This window comes from Fistularia commersonii, chromosome 11 (assembly GCF_037954325.1).
Source record: "Fistularia commersonii isolate RoL2024-O1a breed Wild chromosome 11, RoL_Fcom_v1.0, whole genome shotgun sequence".
NCBI lineage: Eukaryota > Metazoa > Chordata > Actinopteri > Syngnathiformes > Fistulariidae > Fistularia > Fistularia commersonii.
The window spans coordinates 12,539,535-12,558,482 of NC_141294.1; the positions used below are offsets into that span (position 1 = coordinate 12,539,535).

At 41.4% G+C, this 18,948-nt stretch overlaps 1 protein-coding gene across 6 annotated transcripts in view; it reads right to left on the bottom strand.

Annotated features, from left to right (window-relative positions):
- The window catches only part of LOC147229515 (trinucleotide repeat-containing gene 6A protein-like), a 49,826-nt gene that overhangs the window by 13,469 nt on the left and 17,409 nt on the right, over positions 1-18,948 (bottom strand). For 2 of the 6 annotated variants that reach the window (XM_086154998.1, XM_086154999.1), the window contains 17 exons: positions 16,300-18,327; positions 15,994-16,174; positions 15,427-15,902; positions 15,146-15,277; positions 14,629-14,778; positions 6,828-7,016; positions 6,509-6,669; positions 6,254-6,331; positions 5,740-5,907; positions 4,895-5,050; positions 4,097-4,216; positions 3,016-3,153; positions 2,842-2,916; positions 2,561-2,732; positions 2,238-2,381; positions 1,078-1,251; positions 864-1,004 (listed from right to left, as the gene is read on the bottom strand). In XM_086154998.1, coding sequence (XP_086011124.1) covers positions 864-1,004; positions 1,078-1,251; positions 2,238-2,381; positions 2,561-2,732; positions 2,842-2,916; positions 3,016-3,153; positions 4,097-4,216; positions 4,895-5,050; positions 5,740-5,907; positions 6,254-6,331; positions 6,509-6,669; positions 6,828-7,016; positions 14,629-14,778; positions 15,146-15,277; positions 15,427-15,902; positions 15,994-16,174; positions 16,300-18,327 — 4,683 coding nt within the window. The remainder of the gene's footprint in view (positions 1-863; positions 1,005-1,077; positions 1,252-2,237; positions 2,382-2,560; positions 2,733-2,841; positions 2,917-3,015; positions 3,154-4,096; positions 4,217-4,894; positions 5,051-5,739; positions 5,908-6,253; positions 6,332-6,508; positions 6,670-6,827; positions 7,017-14,628; positions 14,779-15,145; positions 15,278-15,426; positions 15,903-15,993; positions 16,175-16,299; positions 18,328-18,948) is intronic. The other 4 variants (XM_086155001.1, XM_086155000.1, XM_086155004.1 and 1 more) reach the window with 4 other exon arrangements.

Sequence of the window (18,948 nt, forward strand, 5' to 3'; positions counted from 1 at the left end):
AGGACTGGACTGCTGAGGACTGGAGTAAAGTAATTTTCTCTGATGAATCCCCTTTCCTATTGTTTGGGCATCTGGAAGGCTTGTTCGGGGAAGACGAGGTGAGCGCTTAAATCGGTCTTGTCTCATGCCAACAGTGAAGCATCCTGAGTCCATTCATGTGTGGGGATGCTTTTCGGTCAAGGGAGTGGGCTCTCTCACAATTTTGCTCAAAGCACAACGATGAAGAAAGAATGGTACCAGAACGTCTTCGGAAGAAACTTCTCCCAACCATCCAGGAGCATTTTGGTGATGAAGAATGCCTTTTCCAGCATGATGGAGCAATTTGCTATAAAGCAAAGGTCATAACAAAATGGCTTAAGGAACAAAACATTAAGATTTTGGGCCCTTGGCCAGGAAACTCTCCAGATCTTAATCCCATTGAGAACTTGTGGTCAATCCTCAAGAGGCTGGTGACCAGTCAAATACCCAGAAATTCTGACAAACTCCATGCATTGATTATGCAAGAATGGACGGCCATCAGTCAGGATTTGGTTCAGAAGTTGATTGACAGCATGCCAGGAAGAATTGCAGAGGTCTTTAAAAAGAGGGGTCAACACTGCAAATATTGACCTATTAAATGTAATTCTCAATAAAAGCTTTGATACTTGAGAAATGCTTTTAATTTTATGTCCATATACAATAGAAACATCTGGCAAACACCTAAAAACCCTGAAGGACCAGACTTTGTGAAATTGTAATATTTGTGTCATTCTCAAAACTTTTGGCCATGACTGTACTTGAAGACAAACACCCATCACCAGATAGACTTGTACAGAAAGTTACAGAAATTCAAAATTATCTGGCCATTTTCAGCTGTGTATTACCATTGTTCCTGTCCCTGAGGTGGTCTGTGTCGCGGACGGTGTTGATAGATAGACTATTGATGACACTGCCAGGAGTCACGTAAGGGTCAGTCTCAGGGTCAATGTTAGGGTAACCTTTCCAAGGCTCCCCGGGTCGGAACTCTGCAGGTATTTCCAGACATTAGATTACAGAATATAAAACTTTACTGTTGTACTTGTATAGAAATTGGTATACCTGGGGGCCAGGTGACTGTGTTTCCATGAGGTGGGGGGGAGTTGGAATGAGGGGGCCAGCAGTCACCCACCGATCCCATTGATTGGCTGGGAGGACTCAGGGGAGATGGGCCAGGAGATAGGATGTCATAAAAAGGAGAGTCCTCCAAACGCAGCCCAGATGATACAGTAGCTGCTGGACAGACACACATGGACAAATTTTCAAAGCACGATTTAAATACAGAAAAAAGCTGATTGATTTGATTACTTTATTGTATGTAACAGGGGCGTTGAGGGCCAGACTGGCTCAATGTTAATTGAAAATTAACTGAAATTACCTTATTGAGCAAACTCAACCTGGAACTAACAAAACCGATATGTAATTGCCCATGAAACATAATTAATCATTCAATAAATGAAATGGAAATTAAACAAATAAGTCAGCTGCCTTCATTTCTTATGGCTCCATCTGTAACTTTTCCAGAATTAATTTAAGAGAAAACATTTTTCTACAGGCAAACAGACAAAAATATTTTTGAAGCAAAAGAAAACAATGCAAACATGAAAATGCATTGCAAACTGAATATTTATTAAAGGTCAGTTTGCTGCTTCTCTGCACAGAAGACATACAGCTTTGCCCTTTACATTCCTGAGCATACACTCTGCTTCCCTCAAATTCGTTCTCAAATTCCACCTTCTAGTTAGTTAGCCTATTTTTTTGTTGGAAGTTGGCACAGGTGAGTAGCTCTATAAGGCTGCTGATGAACGAGTGAGATGTATACTCACGGGCCAATGACTGACGTGCCAATGCACTGGCATTGTGAGAATTATGGTACTGAATTATGGTGGTCTGGGTAATATACTGGTGGACCAGCAATAGCAGCTATTAGATATCATCATGTAGGCCAAAGACAATTAATTTTCAGACCGGATGTGGCCTGTCAGCCTTGAGTTTGACACATGTGGTACATAAGGATCCACAATATTCTCAAATCGAGCAAAATCATTGTTAAAAAAAGCAAAGAAAATATCAAACTTTAAATTATGCATGAAATATTCCTAGCTTCAATTATATTAAGACAGGAAACAAGGATCCTTTGGTCACCCAAGCTCTTAACATTGAACTTCTTTTGAATAATAATTAGCACTTGGAGGTTTAGTCACAAACAGTTTCTGAAGTACCAGGTTTGCTGTTCTGCTCCAGAGGGTCAGCGGCCCACAGTTTCTTCAGTCTGGACTGGGGTGGCTCTTTATAGCCAACAGTTCCATTACCACTTGTACCACCAACACCCATATCCAGAGATACATTAAAGTTAGAGGTTAAGCCTGTAAGAAAATATATGAAAAACAGCAGAAACGAAAATGTAAATAATATGTTAGAAAGACAGTCAATAACTAAGACAAATCTGTGGGCCATACATGTCCTGTACATCATCACATATTACTAAGGATATATTTAAGGAGATGATTTCCATTCATTCAATGACTATTAGCAGGTAGCATACTTAAAGGGAAATTGGTGAAGGACCCAAGTGTGACATCCTTCTGCATGTCAGCGGTATTGTGGGATAAGTAGTTTTCCAGGTATGGTTTAAGGGGTGGAGTCTGTTTCAGCAAGGAAGGGTCCAGGTAACGTGTTGATTGCATCATTGATGTAGCTGAACCAATAAGATGAGTCTGTGGGCATGACATAAGAGATTAGAGATACGGCTAGGTACTTTAGGGCCGTAATTGCATAATAAAATAAAAGTGCAGGCCTGAGGCTTTTTGATACACAAACACCCACCTGGTCAGCCTGTCGCCCCACAGGTATGTTTCTCTGGTTCTGAGATTTCTGTTGTTGCTGCTGGAGTAGAAGACGCTACAGGCAGACCAGAAAGCAAAATTGACATTAAATCTGGACATGCAATGGTTTGACAACAGACTTGTTTACCCTTTACCTGTGGTTATATCAATCTACCTGTAATTGGCTAATTTGGTTTAGCTGTGACAACTGGTTGAGTTGGGAGAGTTGATTGAGCACAGCCACCTGCTGAGGGCCAAACAGAGGGTTCAGACCTCCGCTATTGCCTGGGTACTTCAACAGGGATGGAGGAACCTAAAAATAGACAAGACTTTTAACTTTGTTTTCAGTCAATGTCAAGTAAAACAGTGGGGCAAAAAAGACAGGAAAGGCAAAGTCCATGACATATTTGTATTTGGTGGATAACACTTGGTTGAATATGAACTCCTGCAGTTGCCATAGCTACTTCAAGAGATAGCTAATGATTATCTAGGGATGTTCCACAAAGGAAAAAAAATATAGCTCAGGGGTGGGCAAACTACGGCCCGCGGGCCACATCCGGCCCGTTGGTCTTTTTAATCCAGCCCGCCAAAGATAAGTACAGAAGTTATTCTTTATGTGAATGACTGGATCAAAGAATGGGAGAGCTCAAACAAGAGATTATATTATGGAAGCTACTTGAGAACACTTTCCTTGAGCTGAATGACACAGATTGGCTTTGTGATTTAGCCTTTACTATGGACATACTGACACACATGAATGAGCTGGACATGAAGCTACAAGGGAAAAAACGGTTTGTGCATGAAATGCAAGCAAACGTCAGACCCTGGTTTTATTTTCAAAGCAAATGTCAGACGAGTCTGATATGAACTGTAAACAAATGTGTGTTTTTTTTTTTAAATGTATCGTCTCTTGTGCTGACCCAGCCCGTCTGTCAATTTTTAAAAGTCAATGAGGCCCCTGAGCCAAAAAGTTTGCCCACCCCTGATATAGCTGAATGTTTACAATGCTACACTAAAGTTTAATTTCCCTCTTAGCAGTGGTGATTACCTAACTTTAAAACAAAACTATGTAATACAAAAGCTTTCCTAAAATAATCTTAAAACAAGATCCATCACTTTTATGGCTGAATTTGAATCATCCTAGAGAGAACAACTACAAAAGACCTGTAGTCTGTGATACAATTGGGTGGCTGGAACTTATACCACCCACTGATTACATCCAGAAATGAAAATATTGATTATATTCAAAGAACTACCTGAGAGGATATGATGGGTGGAGGCACTTGGTTACGAAAATTGGGCTGAGGTGGGACCACAGATTGGAGGCCACCACGACCCTGTGCTGCACTGCTGCCACCTAGGATTGGGTTTATACTCTGAATAAGGAAAAAAAGACACAGAAATAGAAATATCTGATCAAAACCCTTTTTTTCCTGCAATTTACATGAAGACAAAAAGGCCAACCCTAAAACACGTTTATAAAATAAACTTGCCGACAACTTCAATATTTGAAGAGTCAGACGTTCTAAAATAGACTACAATGTGATATCAAATTGTTGCGGTAGCACGTGTGAAACCCCTACGTTATAGCAGGTTAACCTCAGGTTTTATTATGATGATATGCAACAAAACTCCTAATGGGCTATTGTATGAAAGCAATCGGCAGTTTCCAAATTCACTCTTATGCTAGATTTGTTGAGAAATTTAAGGACAGAATGATCAAGACAACTCAGCATCATACACAGACAAAACATTACAAAAGATGAATGGAATGGCATACAGAAAACATCAGCTTTGATTTGTTGCACACAGTCATTTTCACAGCGGTTAAGAGCTCAAATATAATAATTATTTAACATACAAATTACTGTATGGAAATTATTTAACATACATACATATAACATATGTACATATAACATACATATTTAACATACGAATAATATCTTATTATATTGAGAAAAAAAACAGAATTATTAGACAATGGAAACTGAAGAGTGGTGGGCAGCATACACAACATGAGACAAGGACTGAAGGCTGCATTCATTAATACTCACCTGACATGCAGCCCTGGGAGTTGGTTGGGCAGGGGGTGGCCCAGAGTTGAGGGAAGGGATAGGCTGGGCAGAATTGGAAGGGGAAAAGTTCATGCTTTGGTTGGAGAAGAGCTCATCAGAAGCTGGGCAGTCATAAGTAGAGGGGGAAACAGAAAGCTGCAGAAGCAGGTGCACAGCAGATGGACATTAAACAGAGCAGACAGGTAGCACATCAGCATTCACAAAAAGACATAAAGGAATGGAGAAAATGGTTATCTTTTGGGGGACAGAATGGAGGAGGGGGTTCAAGAGGAGGTATACAGGGCTTGGGGCAAAGTGAACAGTGAGTGGATCTTGAAGGGACACAAAAGTGAAGCAAGCATAATTTAATGCAAAGGAAAAGAACGAAGTAACCGGCCAGCAACCCTGGCAGAATTTCTATAGGAATAGATGTACGGGAATATCTGACAATGTTATTGTGCTTTTAGTGCATTAAGTATCCAGGTATACTAATCATTCCTGGTGAGAAATTGAATAGAAACAAAAATTGTGCAAACAACTGGAATTCAATGAAATAATCCTGTTGCAGTGTATTGGGGAAACTACACCAGGGCACATAATTCCTGAGAGTACTAGCCCCTCAAGGTTCAATCAAATTACAGATTAAACAGAGAAACCAATGAAAAAAAAAAAAAAAAGAATCTTGAGGATATGTCTGAGAGGCTCTCTCATTTCACTCATACAACATAACTACTCAAACCTGTTTTATAAACCCTGATCTAACACAATAAGCTCTCCTTACCACATAGTTATGTCAGGCCTACTGTATTTCAATTTGACTCCTGTTAAAGCTAATTTTATTTTACCTTTTCATAGTAAGAGCTACGATCCAATGCAGTCTCCTTTGGCAGCTGGTGTCGAGACACTGGGTTTTTCCCAATAACACCATTAAAGTCTCCCATACTGCCCACCTCTACACGCTTGTCATGCACCAATCCAGCACCTGATTTCTGAGGTTCGTCAGGCGAGTCTCGCTGTAAAAAGAAAAAAGAAGAAAATGGTAACATACAGCAAACCAAGACCTTTAAAACGTATTACATATTTCCCAAACTACCTATTTGAATATAAAAATACTCTGAAGTTTATCGGTCATCCAGGTCATGGTACTCATATTATCTTGTTTTTGAAGCTAGACTTGTTCAGTTCCATTTTACAGCACTAAAAAGGCCTTTTGTATAAGGTGAAATATCTTGATTTAGTCAAGTTGCTAAAGTAAAATAAAACGATTTCAGAAATATTACAACCACTTTAGGGCATTGAAGAAAGTGACTCATGGCCATTGCCAGTTAAGTGAAAAAAATGTGAAAAAAGGACACTTACAGAAAAGTTCATGCTGTTGAACTGATTCATGAAAGGTTTCATCCAAGACTCATCCTGTTTGTTGACAGATTTATTCATCTGAAACATAAGAGGCAAATGATTTGCTCTAAACTCCAGGCTATTTTGCAAATAATTTACCAGATGTGAAACACAAGGTTTGAATTAAACTGCTGGTCTTTAAATTAAGTGTCTGGTTAGTGTGATAAATAGAATGCACTATGAATTAGAAGTGAAATATAGCTTTCATATATGGACCTTGTTGGAGCCTTTGTGTTTGTAGTTCCATGTATTTTGATCAGGGGATCTGGTGTCTTGTTGGCTGTTGTTCCACATGCCAATCTCCACCTCCTCTTCTGGATCCCAGCTATTATACATGGAAACTTCCTCACCGCTCCATGTTTCAATGGGCTTAGAACCTTGTGCAAACAAGACAAAGAAACTGAACATAAAAGAGTAAATATACTATTCTCGTTACTTCTAGCCAGAAAATACAGGTTTACTCTGCAACTTTACATTGACGTCCGAGTGTTCAGTTGCTTATTTCTTATGTCTGCAATTTTTGATGTATGCCTACCAGACTTATGCTGGCCTCCCCACCCAGGCCCAAGTTCTTTAATATCCTGGCTGGAATCATCCCAGCCAGAGCTGAAGTCCACAGGCTTCCCCCAAGCAGAGGTCCCATTGTCTACTGTTACTGGTGGAGTAGAGGTAGGCTCACCCCATGATGAGGACACCTTCTGATGGGAGAAAGGCTCACCCCAACCTATGGAGAGAAACATGGCATCAGATAAAGGCATTATATGTAATAGTGTTTTAACATCTGAAATTTCAAAGGGCCTCAATGACCAGCCATGGTCATGCTTATCTGAAAAATTTTATATATATATATATATAAAAAAAAAAAAAAAAAAAAAAAGGACTATCAGCAAAAAAAGAAGCTTGCTTTTTAATCTAACAATGGTGTATAATAATCCTGCTGAAATGTACTCCTGCAAGGACAAAAGTCAGTCATGGTTTAGATTTAGCTTTTCTTGCAGTTCTCTTACAGTGACTATCATAAGTATTCACCCCCTTGGATGTTTTACCCTTTTAGTGCTTTCATAAATCAATCAAGGTCAATAAAATTTGGCTTTTTTAACATTACCATTATTTGGAAAAAACTCTTTAATGTCAAAGTGAAAACAGATTTCTACAAAGTAATGCCAATGAAATAAAAATATATAAAGAAATATAATTGTTTGCATAATTAACCACCCCCCTTTGAAGTTAATGGTCTAATTCAATAGAGGTCCATCACATTCTTGCCAATAGTCTCACAGTTAGTGAAATGAAGATCATCTGAGTGGTGTGGGTATGCTTCAAGTGATTGAGGTATAAAACACCTGTGTTCTAATGGTCCAGACTGGTGGATCAGTATTCTTGGTGACAATTACACCATGAAGGCAGAAGAACACTCCAAACAACTCAGGGAAAAGGTGATTGAGAAGTTCAATTCAGGGGATGGATACAAAAAAAATTCTAGGGCATTGAACATCCCCCAGAGTTTAGTGAAATACATTATAAAGAAATGGAAAGAATATGGCACTTGTGTGAATCTGCCAAGATCAGGCCGTCCTTGTAAACTAAGTGACTGTGCGAGTAAGAGACTAGTGAGAGAAGCAACCAAGACCCCTATGACTACTCTGAAGGAGTTGCAAGCTTCAGCTGCTGAGATGGGAGTATGTGCTTTGTTGCTCTGGAGAGGATATATGAATACATCCAATGTGGTGTTCTGAAGCAGGCAATGTAGGGGCGGAGGAGGGCAGAAGCCCGGTCCACAATTTCTCCTTAGTCCCGCGGATCGGGAGGACCGGGGCCCGGAGCAGAGGAGGGCAGAAGCCTGGCCCACAATTTCTCCTCAGTCCCGCAGATCGGGAGGACTGGGGCCCAGACAGAAGTGGGCAGAAGCCCAGCCCGCAATCCGCCTCAGTCCCACGGATCCGGAGGACCGGGGCCCGGAGTGGAGGAGCGGAGGAGAGCAGAAGCCCGGACTGGAATTCGCCTCAGTCCCGCGGATCGGGAGGACCGGGGCCCGGAGCGGTGGAGAGCAAAAGCCCGGCCCGCGATTCACCTCAGTCCCGCGGATCGGGAGGACCAGGGCCCGGAGCAGAGGAACGGAGGAGAGCAGCAGCCCGGCCCGGAATTTGCCTCAGTGCCGCGGATTGGGAGGACCAGGGCCCGGAGCAGAGGAGCGGAGGAGAGCAGAAGCCCGGCCCGCGATTTGCCTCAGTTCTACGGATCGGGAGGACTGGGGCCCGGAGCAGAGGAGAGCAGAATAGGGGCATCATTTTCACCGTTAAGAGCCACTGCAGCCACAAGGGAGCACAAGCCAGTGGTCTCCCTACAATGTTCCAAAGCCTGGATAAATGCAGCATTGTGTCAGGAACAGCATCCAACTTATTATGGTAAATATGGTAATTTATTCTGGTTGATAGTGCTAGCAGGCCATAAATTACTATAATCCAAATCTTAGGGCCGTATGAGATCTGACCGCGGGGCATTATTAACCCCAGGGTAGAGATTGGACACACCTGATTTAGAGACAGTGGCAAGACAGGAAGCAGAGCTGGAGGTAGCAGAGATGAAAATGGCGAGGTTTTCTTTGGGAGTGGCGAGGATGGATAAGACCACGAATGACTCCATTAGAGGTACATGTTTGGGGATCAAGTCAGAGAGGCCATGCTGGGATGGTTTTGGGATGTAGAGGAGGGATTATAAAAATATATGGGTAAAAGGATGCTGAGGATGGAACTGACAGACAGGAGGGCTCGAGGAAGAGTGAAAAGGAGAAATTACGGATGGACACTGAATTAGGTGAGTCGGTGTGAGAGAAGAGGACATAGAGAAGAGGGTTAGATAAAGATGATTTGCTGTGGTGACCCCTGAAGGGAGCCCCAGGTTCCATATTCCTATCATGCCCAACACTGGACAAGCAGTCTGAAAAATTTTAAATGTGATCACAATAGATAAATCTAAATAGTCATTCAGTCTGATTTATTTTTCAATTAAACAGAAAGCATGTTACACAAACATTTTATTGGGTTTCTCTGTAATTTAAAACAATTCTATCCCCCAAAGTATGCCCACAGAAAAATGGGTTCAATGTGTAACTTGGTTCACTAGGTATAGGGTACGGCTGACCACTCAGGTCTGCCTCACTCTCATCTTGGTAGATGCCAGCGATACCTCTGTATAAAAATAGAGCAGATCATGGGGTGGCCTTGGGCTCCAGTGTCCCACATGTGACCGGGTAGGCCTTTAAACAAGAGCAGGCAAATATAATCAAAAAGAAACTTGCAAACACAGCTTAACAGAGGTAATGTATTTTTACAAACCAGTATACATGAGCAAACAAAGCAACAAAAAGAACATAACCTTAATAGTGAGACTGTCTGAATTATGTGGGTCTGTAATTATGTGTATGTACTGTGATTATCTATTACACTGTGAAAAGTGACAAATTAAATAACACTGACTGATGATATGGAATATCTTTATGATACCCTGGGATATTTGAGGCTATAGGTCTAAAAGCTATACAGTTTGAAGCAGGAAAAGGGGGAAAATGTAGACAGGGACTTTCATTCCCTGGATAAGAGAAATTAAAAATCTATAGTTCTCGTGGCACGTTACCAGTCTGCAGTGGTTAGTGCAAACATTTGGTCCAAAACAAAAACCAGTAAACCTTAAAAAAAGTTCATTCGTGACCAAAGAGTGCTTTTGGGGTACAAAGTATAGGACTCTTTGGAAAACACAAGACCATTCAAGAATTAATGGCCCAATTTGAATAGCTAAAATTGCTGCACATTTTGATTCTTGTCAGGAAACAGTGTTCTGATAAACAGTGCATTGCAGTTCGTGACTGCATAGTTACGAGCCAAGGAAAGCTGCCCATGCTGAACCATTGCCACTGGGCACATGAAAATCCAAACTGGACTGAAATGTTGAAATGTAACAATGTTGCCCGATCTGGAAGTTGACGTTTTCTTTTGCACGATTTGGATTGCTAGTTGTGTATCTGATCTATTAGAAAAATAAGGCAAGCAAGCAGAAGCATTGATTTCTTCCAAAATGAGCTATTGGGAAAACATCCATCCATTCGTGCAGATTTTATTTTACCCGTAAAAAAAAAAAACGACAAATATGCCCTTTCATTTAAACTTTAATTCCAAATGGCAGTGTCATTTGCCTCTTGTCAGACTGGCCTCCAAAAACCTCAGACTTCAATCTAAACATATAACTATGGTGTGAGTTGGACATTTCCCAACCTTCTTCTAAATTACAGGACTAACAGAATCATCAGATCTTTTTTGTTGCCAGATACTATATCATCCTTTTTGTGCCCTTGTCCAGTCCATCCCTTGCTGGTCATGTTTTTGTTGATTATAAAAAGAGACCTATGCATTATTCGGGAGATGTCCATAATGTTAAGTCTGATCAGTTTATGGAAAGTCTTATGTACCGTACTTTCCGGACTATAAACTGTGACTTTTGTCACATGCTTTCAACCCTGCGGCTTATGCAATGATGTGGCTAATTTGTGCATTTTTTCTAATGGCCGCCAGGGGGCACTCGAGCAGAAAAGGTAAGAGTGAGACAGGTGGAATACATATATCGAGGAAGACGCAAGTTTAACGTAACTCCGCGCCTTTTGCATGAATAAAATTAGCATGAACAAACCCTCATCATGGAAAATGCAAGAAGAAATGCATATGACGAAGTTTTCAAGTTAAAGGCAATCGAGCTGGCCGATAAAGAAGGAAACAGAGCGGCTGCACGTAAACTTGGCATAAATGAATCGATGGTGAGACGCTGGAAATGGCAGCGGGAAGAACTAGAGCAATGTGAAAAGACGACAAAAAAAGATGGTCTTAACTGGAAAACATTCTAAAAGACTAGGTGAACACTCAGAGAGCAGATGGCCGAGGTGTTTCCACTGTGCAGATCAGATTGAAAGCAAAAACAATCGCCACTGAAAAGAAATTCAGGATTCAAGGGATGACCGCATGGTGGCTTAGATTTATGAATTTAAAAGGTCTGTCCATCAGGACAAAAACAACTCTGTGTCAGTAACTCCCTCCCGACTATGAGGAGCAAGTTGCAAATTCATTCAAACAAAGATAGCAGAGAATTTCATTGGACCAGACAATATCATACAAATGGATGAGGTACTGTACCTCTGACGTTTGACCTGCCCCTCACCAGGACCGTCAACAAGAAAGGTGAAGCATCTGTCACACTGAAAACAACTGGCCATGAGAGGACGCATTTCACCTGTGTTTGGGCTGCACTGCATCCGGACTGAAACTTCCATCAAAGGTAATTTTTAAGGGGATTACTATGCTGGGGGCACAACTAAGTATTTGCAGCAACTTGACATTAGTGTGAATCGTGCATTTAAAGTGGCCATCCGAGTTGAATGGGAGGCTTGGATGACCAGCGGCGAGAAATCGTTTCCCAAAACTGGCCGCATGTGAAGAGCAACTTTTGCACAAGTCTGCCAGTGGATCCTGACAGCGTGGAGCAGTGAGGAAAAATCCACCATCACCAACGGGTTTCAAAAGCCGGTCCGCTGCGTGACGAAGAGGACAGCACAAGCTCAGGAGTTAATTTGCCTCAGGATGAGTGGCGAAGAATATCTGACGCTATTCCAATCCAACACTGAGGAGGAAGACTTCCATGGTTTCATTGCACGGGAGGAAGATGAAGACGGCTCAGTGACTTTTGCCAGTATGTTTTTTTAAACCAGCCCTGTTAGTGCTGTGCAACCATGTTGCTGTCGCGTCTCAGTAACTTTTACCGATATTTTTAACCAGCCCTGTTAGTGCTGTGTTACAACTGTATTGCTGCTGTGTTACTTCCACATCACATGCACTGTTTTGGAAACTTTGAAAACTCTTTCTGTCTACCGTCTTTCTTTGTAAATATCTCATGTTTCAACGTGGGCACACGTGTCTTATAGACAGGTACGGCTTATGTATGTACAAAATGTTTTTTCCTTTTAAAATGCACTGGGTGAGGCTTATAATCATGTGCGCTCTATAGTCCGGAAATTACGGTACTCGAGGGTGGATTTCACTTCAATTGACATATTCAATTCTTTTTTTGTATCCATTGAAATTCCATCTTTAAGATGCAGATATACAAGAATAATTGTACATCATAATATTAACAAAAAACAATGACAAATTTTGTATTCTACATACATTCCATATTATTTATTAGTGTAATTATTACTCGTCTTCAGGATGTATGACATATGTGTGGGTTGGTGTGGCAGAGCTGGTATAGGATGTGCATGTAATGTGCTGTTTTTGAGTCCCAGTTTCCTGTACTACCTGGTATGTATTGTAAAGTGAAAATAAAGCTTCTTGATTCAATGAATACATCAAGCCTAAATTGGACTAGTGATATAATGCAAAGGGAACAAAAAACATTTGCATTTAAAGATCTAACTAATCTACTTCAGTATGATGAAGAGCAAGTGAATTATTCTTTTGACAATTTGTAAATATCACTTGCTGAATGTTATAGAATGCAAGATTTATGGCTTGCCTGTTTTGGTTTGTGCTCAATAGTATGATGAATGACATTTGACTGTTGGAAATAGACATCTAATGAAATTGTAGTGAAGAATGAAGAATGACAGATGAGGGCAGTTAGAATTCTAGGGATATGGTTAAATAACCCTTGTGAAATTAATAAAGTGCTCTTGAAATCAAGAAATTCACAGTTATGAAAGGGTCAATGGTCCAGAGCAACAGAGAGTGTGGAAAAGAGGTGAAGAGACAGGTTCAAACAGGTTGGAATGGGTGGAGAAAAGTGACAGGGGTACTATGTGATAGAGGCTATCGGCCAGAATGAAAGGAAAGGTGTATAAGACAATGAAGAGACCAGCGATTCTGTGTGGCCTAGAAACAGTTAGAATGATGAAAAGAGAGGAGGCAGGGCTAGAGGTTGCAGAACTGAAGATGCGAATGTTCTCTTTGAGAGTGACCAAGATGGATAGTCAGGAATGAGTCCAGAGGGACAGCACATGTTAGATGTTTTGGAGAGAAGGCAAGAGAAGACAGAATAAGATGGTTTGGTCATGTACAGAGGACGGATACTGAATATATTGGTAGACGGATGCTGGAATTGGAGCTGCCAGGCAGGAGGTTTCAAGGAAGACCAAAGAAGATTTATGGCTGTAGTGAGAAAAGATATGAAGGTAGTTGGTGTGAGAGAGTAGAGAATACAGAGAATAGGGTTAGATGGAGAAAGTTGATTCGCTGTGGCGACCCCTGAAGGGAAAAGTCGGAAGGAGAAGAAGAGTTATGAAAGGGAATGCTTATATGTTAAATTATATGACACTGGAAATTTCAAAAGGACAAAATTGGAGTGTGTGGGAAGGAAACTTATTGACAATGCACAAAAACTGCCTAAATTAACAAGGCTTATATTCATATATTTACACCACTGTGAATCTCACCTTCATTGACCTTGTAACCTTTTCTTGCTTTGCTCATACAAAACCCCAACTGGGGATCAGGTCACCGGCGAGTCATTTAGCACCACTGTTTCTAAACTTGCTGAGCAAGCTGAAAGCTACACGATGACAGCCAAAGCCCCAGCCCCAGGCCCATCACGTAAGGCTCCGCTTGTTGAAAGACTTGGTCAAAGTGCTTTGGCATAACCACTTCCAGTAAGAATTTCAACAAGGTATGTTGCCGTTATTCCTCGGACAGTTGCTTCGCACCGTAGGCTCCTTAGCCAAGCATGTGTGCCAAATGTCTGAACCTGCGGTTTGTGTTGTGCTGGTCTAGACAACTGCTGCAACAATGCATCGTCAGTAGGGTAAAACCAACCTGTCTTATAATGGTCTAATCACAGTTCATGTTTTTGTTGGCAGGAGAACAATCCAATGCTTAGCATATTCTACCTCAACATGGTAAGAAAGAGCTAAGAAAGAAAGACATCGAAGGATCAAAAAGGAACGTTGCTATGAATGCCTGGCCACCACAAGGTAATGATCTTCTTAAATCCTCTCATCAAAAAGAAGTAACTGTTAAGCCATATAATTCTGAAACAAGCTAATACAAGCAGGATTAAAGGGTTTAAAATGGCAATGATACTGCAATTCAACAGGTGTAATGGGTGCATTCATGAATGCTATAAAACAAACATGTTGTACATGGTAAAACTCTCCACAAGTTAAACCAGTATGAAAAATTAAAATGCAGAAAACTTGAGTCAGTGTTCGTTTTGCCATCATTATCTTGTTTCACATTAAGTTTTGCGTGTATTCATAATTATGACTAATATAACCTTCTTAAATAAGTAATTATATGTATTACCTTTGTCCTGTTTGCGAGCCTGCATTGCATGAGGAGGATGAATCAAGCTGTGTGCTGGATTAGGGTGATTTTGCGAGGATGGACAAATGACTTCCTGGTCTGATTGTGCTGTTTGGTTCCACATGTTGACAGATCCCCCACTGTATTTACCTAAAAATGAGTTAAAGCAGTTATTGATACATTGCGAGTTTTGATAACTAGTTTTTGGGAGAATTTATCTTTTTTGCTTTGCTTAGGGCTATGATTGTCTGTTATCACTAACTGATAAGCCACAAAATTCAGACGAGTTAAATCAATAAACAATATTCAAGATTAAATTATTTAGTTTGCTGTATTTTCATCTCAAAATTTTGACAGAAAAATATACTGAATAAGACAGTGGATAACCATATTGTCAATGAACTAAAAGTGAATGAAAAGAAAATTCAAATATACATGATGTAAAATCTGTTTTGTACCATGAGTCACAGTTTGGGGATGACACAATTCTTGTCTAAGACATTTAGAGTAATTTTACCAGGATCTCCCCAAGCAGCTGTTCCATCGTCAATCTCCATCCTTCGACGAATGGACTCTGGAGAAGGCTCCTCCCATCCAGTTGCCACTTCATCTTTCTGGCTAACTGCGGGCATGGGACCCCCTAACCAACCTGATAAGATTTTAAATAAATAATCCATTCAGTAGCAGTCTTCAATAGTGTGTGACAACAAAACACAATTATATTTAAGACTGGTGACCTATAGTCCTCTTTCACAAACATTATCAATTCAATTATTTTGAATCTGCTTACAAACATACCTGTGGGCTTGTTACAGCCTTGACTACCTCTGGACATGCTTGATTCCTGACTTTTTCCCCACTCATTTGAGTTATTGCTGGATTTAGGATTCGACTCATTCCAGTTCTGGGTGCTTAGGTTGTTCTTTGCTTGCTCACCCCAGCCTTGGCTCTTACTTTGAATATTTGACTTTTGAACAGAATCACCCCAATGACAGCTGTCATTTGGAGTGTTCTGGTCAGGAGTATTTGATCCTCCACTTCCTCCCCAAGTGTTACCACTGCTTGTGGTGGCTCGACTTGGCTCACTCCATGATCCAGAGCCAGATCGGTCACTATCACTGTCCCAGCCCAATGATCCAGCACGTTTTTGTGGCTCTCCCCAGTGGTTGTTGGCCCCTGATCTGACACTCTCTACACTTGAACCCCAGTTTTCATTTCCATTATTGGAACCCCAGCTCTTCTGTTGCTTTGGTTCATTTATCTGGGTACTGGATCTGAGAAAGAATAATAGATTTTGAGAAAACAATTCTGGAAGTAAAAAAAAACCACACCAAAAAGAGTCAGCATTTGTGTAAAACAAACTACCTGTCATCTTTGTTGATATTGTTGCTCCAGGTGTTACTGTTATTCCCCTTACAGCTGGAGCGCTCATCCCCATTGCCCCCACTTGTTGTGCCTTTGCTGTCCCACCCAGTGGTTGATCTTTGCTCTCCCCAACCAGAACCTCCTGCCTCTGGCCCCAAGTTAGGTGGACCACTCACCCAACCTGTATATCCAATGTAATGAAAATGTAACGTTAAGAAAAGGCAACATATTGTTTCCATGTTTGAATATATTCCTTGCTTTTATCTTCAACAGTTTATGAAATGCCAAGCATTGTGTGTATTATACCTGGGCCTCCTGAGGTCTGGGTTGGGACCAGTGAGGTTCCTGTATCCCAGCCTGAGACATTGCTGCTACGCTTTTGTTCATCTCCTTTGGGACCTTGATGTTGGTTATTTGTTGGAGAATTGACATCCCAGGCAATGTTCTGTCGTATAGGTGTCTGTCCCCATCCAGAGTTTGACAGAACCCTTGGGTCAACGTCAGCCCAGCTCAGAGCTAATATTACTGAAGAAGCATGGCCATTTTTTCTTCGGGTGGTAACTTTAGACTGGCCACAGTCTTTGTCTAAACTAGATCTGCCTCCTGAGCTTTCTCCACTTCCCTCACTTCCACCAGAATGACCCCAACTTCCAGTCACGCCTGCTAAGTTGTGGCATCCAAGTCCTCCAACTCCCATGCCAATGGCATCAGCTTCTAAGCTTTTCCATCCATTATTAGTAGCAATTCTTTTGCAACCTCCATCATCTGAATGGTTGATAGCTTGGCTTGTTGATGCCCATTCTCCATTTGGTATCTTGCTGTGTGATGTATAAGAAGATGAGAAAGAAGATGAGGTATTGCTACCCCATAGTTGTGGTGTTCCTACTGGGTGGCCCAATATAGTAAGATTCCCAGTTCCTGGTGTTTGGGCAGCAGATCTTGGGACTTTATTTGCAATGACACCCAAAGACACACTACTCTGAGGCTGGGTTGGGTAATTTGTGGGCACCTGGTCCCAATGTGGAGCACCACTATTATTGTGGCTATTATTACTCTTATATGCAACAGTACTGGCTATTTGGGGATTCCCGGCCTGCATTAAGGCTGGGTTTTGAGGGTTCACAGTGTCTACATTTGGGGGACTCTTTTCTCCAGCATAGGCATTTGCTCCCCAAACAGAACCAAAGGTCGCTGGAGCGCCTAGATCTCCTTGGGGTTGCTTGGGGGCTGATGACCCTTTTCCATTGGGCAACTGATCCACATCCCCCCCCGCAACAGAGTCCCTAAAATTACCCCCAGGGAGCTGGGGTGAGGCGGTTGAGTTTGTTGGACTAGAGGTCATTGTGGCATTAGTAGTAGTAGTAGAAGTAGTAGTAGTAGAAGTAGTAGTATTCATAATAATAGTGTTATTTGGTCCATTTGTTTCAGTGTTATGGTTGGCAATTGGCACACCACCATTTCCACTATTGCTGCTTCCTAACACATTGCTGTTATTTGTACCATTACTAACCTCAGTGTCATTCATTATACTGCCATTTTCTGGAGCTGCCATGCTACCCCAACCAAGCAATGGGCCTTGCTGAGGAGCTATGCCCAGTTTTGAAATCATCCCCTGAGCCATTGGAGGCCACTGGCCCTGGGACACTGGGATTGAGACTGGATTTAGTGGCCAAGCACCACTATTGGCATTCGGGTTTACAGTGTCTGAGCTTAACCCTCCATTGGTGCAGGGGGTACTTGCTCCAGGGGTGATCACATTGCTGCCCAACTGGGTGCTCCAAACACCACTGTTAATGACAAGCTTGTTGTTCCCCATGTTATTGCTGCCAATACTGCTGGACCCAGCCATAGGTAAGTGGGATGACCCTTTAAGGTTAATTCCATTATTTAAGCCACTGATAAGTTGACAGTTTTTACCAATGCTGTCTTCATTTACTGAAACATCAACCTTAATGGCAGATGTTGCCAAAGAGGATTGGGGATATGTCACAGATGATACAGAGGAAGAAGTATTTGCTGACATCAATGTTATGGCAGCGGGAGCTGCCAAGTTTTTCTCTGAGCCAGTTGAGGAGTTGGAGTCTGCATCCATGCATTCTGATGCCAACTCAGGATCTGATCCTGAGCCACAACCAGAGGAAGAAGAAGATGAGGAGTAAGAGAATGAAGAGGATGACGGAGGCCAGCCAGAAGAGTTGGTTGAGGAAGGGTTGTTGAGTTTATCAGTGCTGTCATCCACTAGGACTTTTCCCCAATTGCTGTCACTGCCAGATGGTGAGCAAGATGACCAAGGAGAAGGGCCATACTGTGACTCCAAGGCAGAGTTCTCCAGATCTTGAAAAAAAAAATTGAACACATAAATGATTGCAAAAAAATATAGCCATAAGGTGCAAACCACATTTACAAAATGTCCCCAAATTAAAACGGAACTAAACTCAACCAACTTAATTCCTTTCCCCATTTACCAGGTTTTATAAGCTTCTTGTTAGCACCTTCGGATGTCCAACAGTTCTTAGTAAGACCTGTATCAGGTCTGAGCTTCAATGCTGCTGATACCTTTTTTATTAATAATGAGAAGCGGAAAAAGGAAAGGCATGCAGAGACACCAACTGGATGAGGATCAACAGGACAAAGTAGATGATGGACATATCAGAGATGCAAATATATGAGTATATAAAATTAAAAAACAATTCATGATATAATACTCCGAAGTCTTTTGGGACAAATGGTTTCCACCTCAATTTTAATGCTCTACTTTGAAATGCTAATGTTTAACACCTCTCTGGTTACAAAAAATAAACAAAATGAATACTATAAAAAAAAACAATTCGGGGAAAAATAGGTGACAGCTTTTTTTTCCTCATCTATCCCTTTCTTGCCCCGAGATAAACACCTATTTTGTCTGTAAAGAGGCTAAAGATCTGGGAGAATGAAGCTTGGATGGAAAAGAAAGAC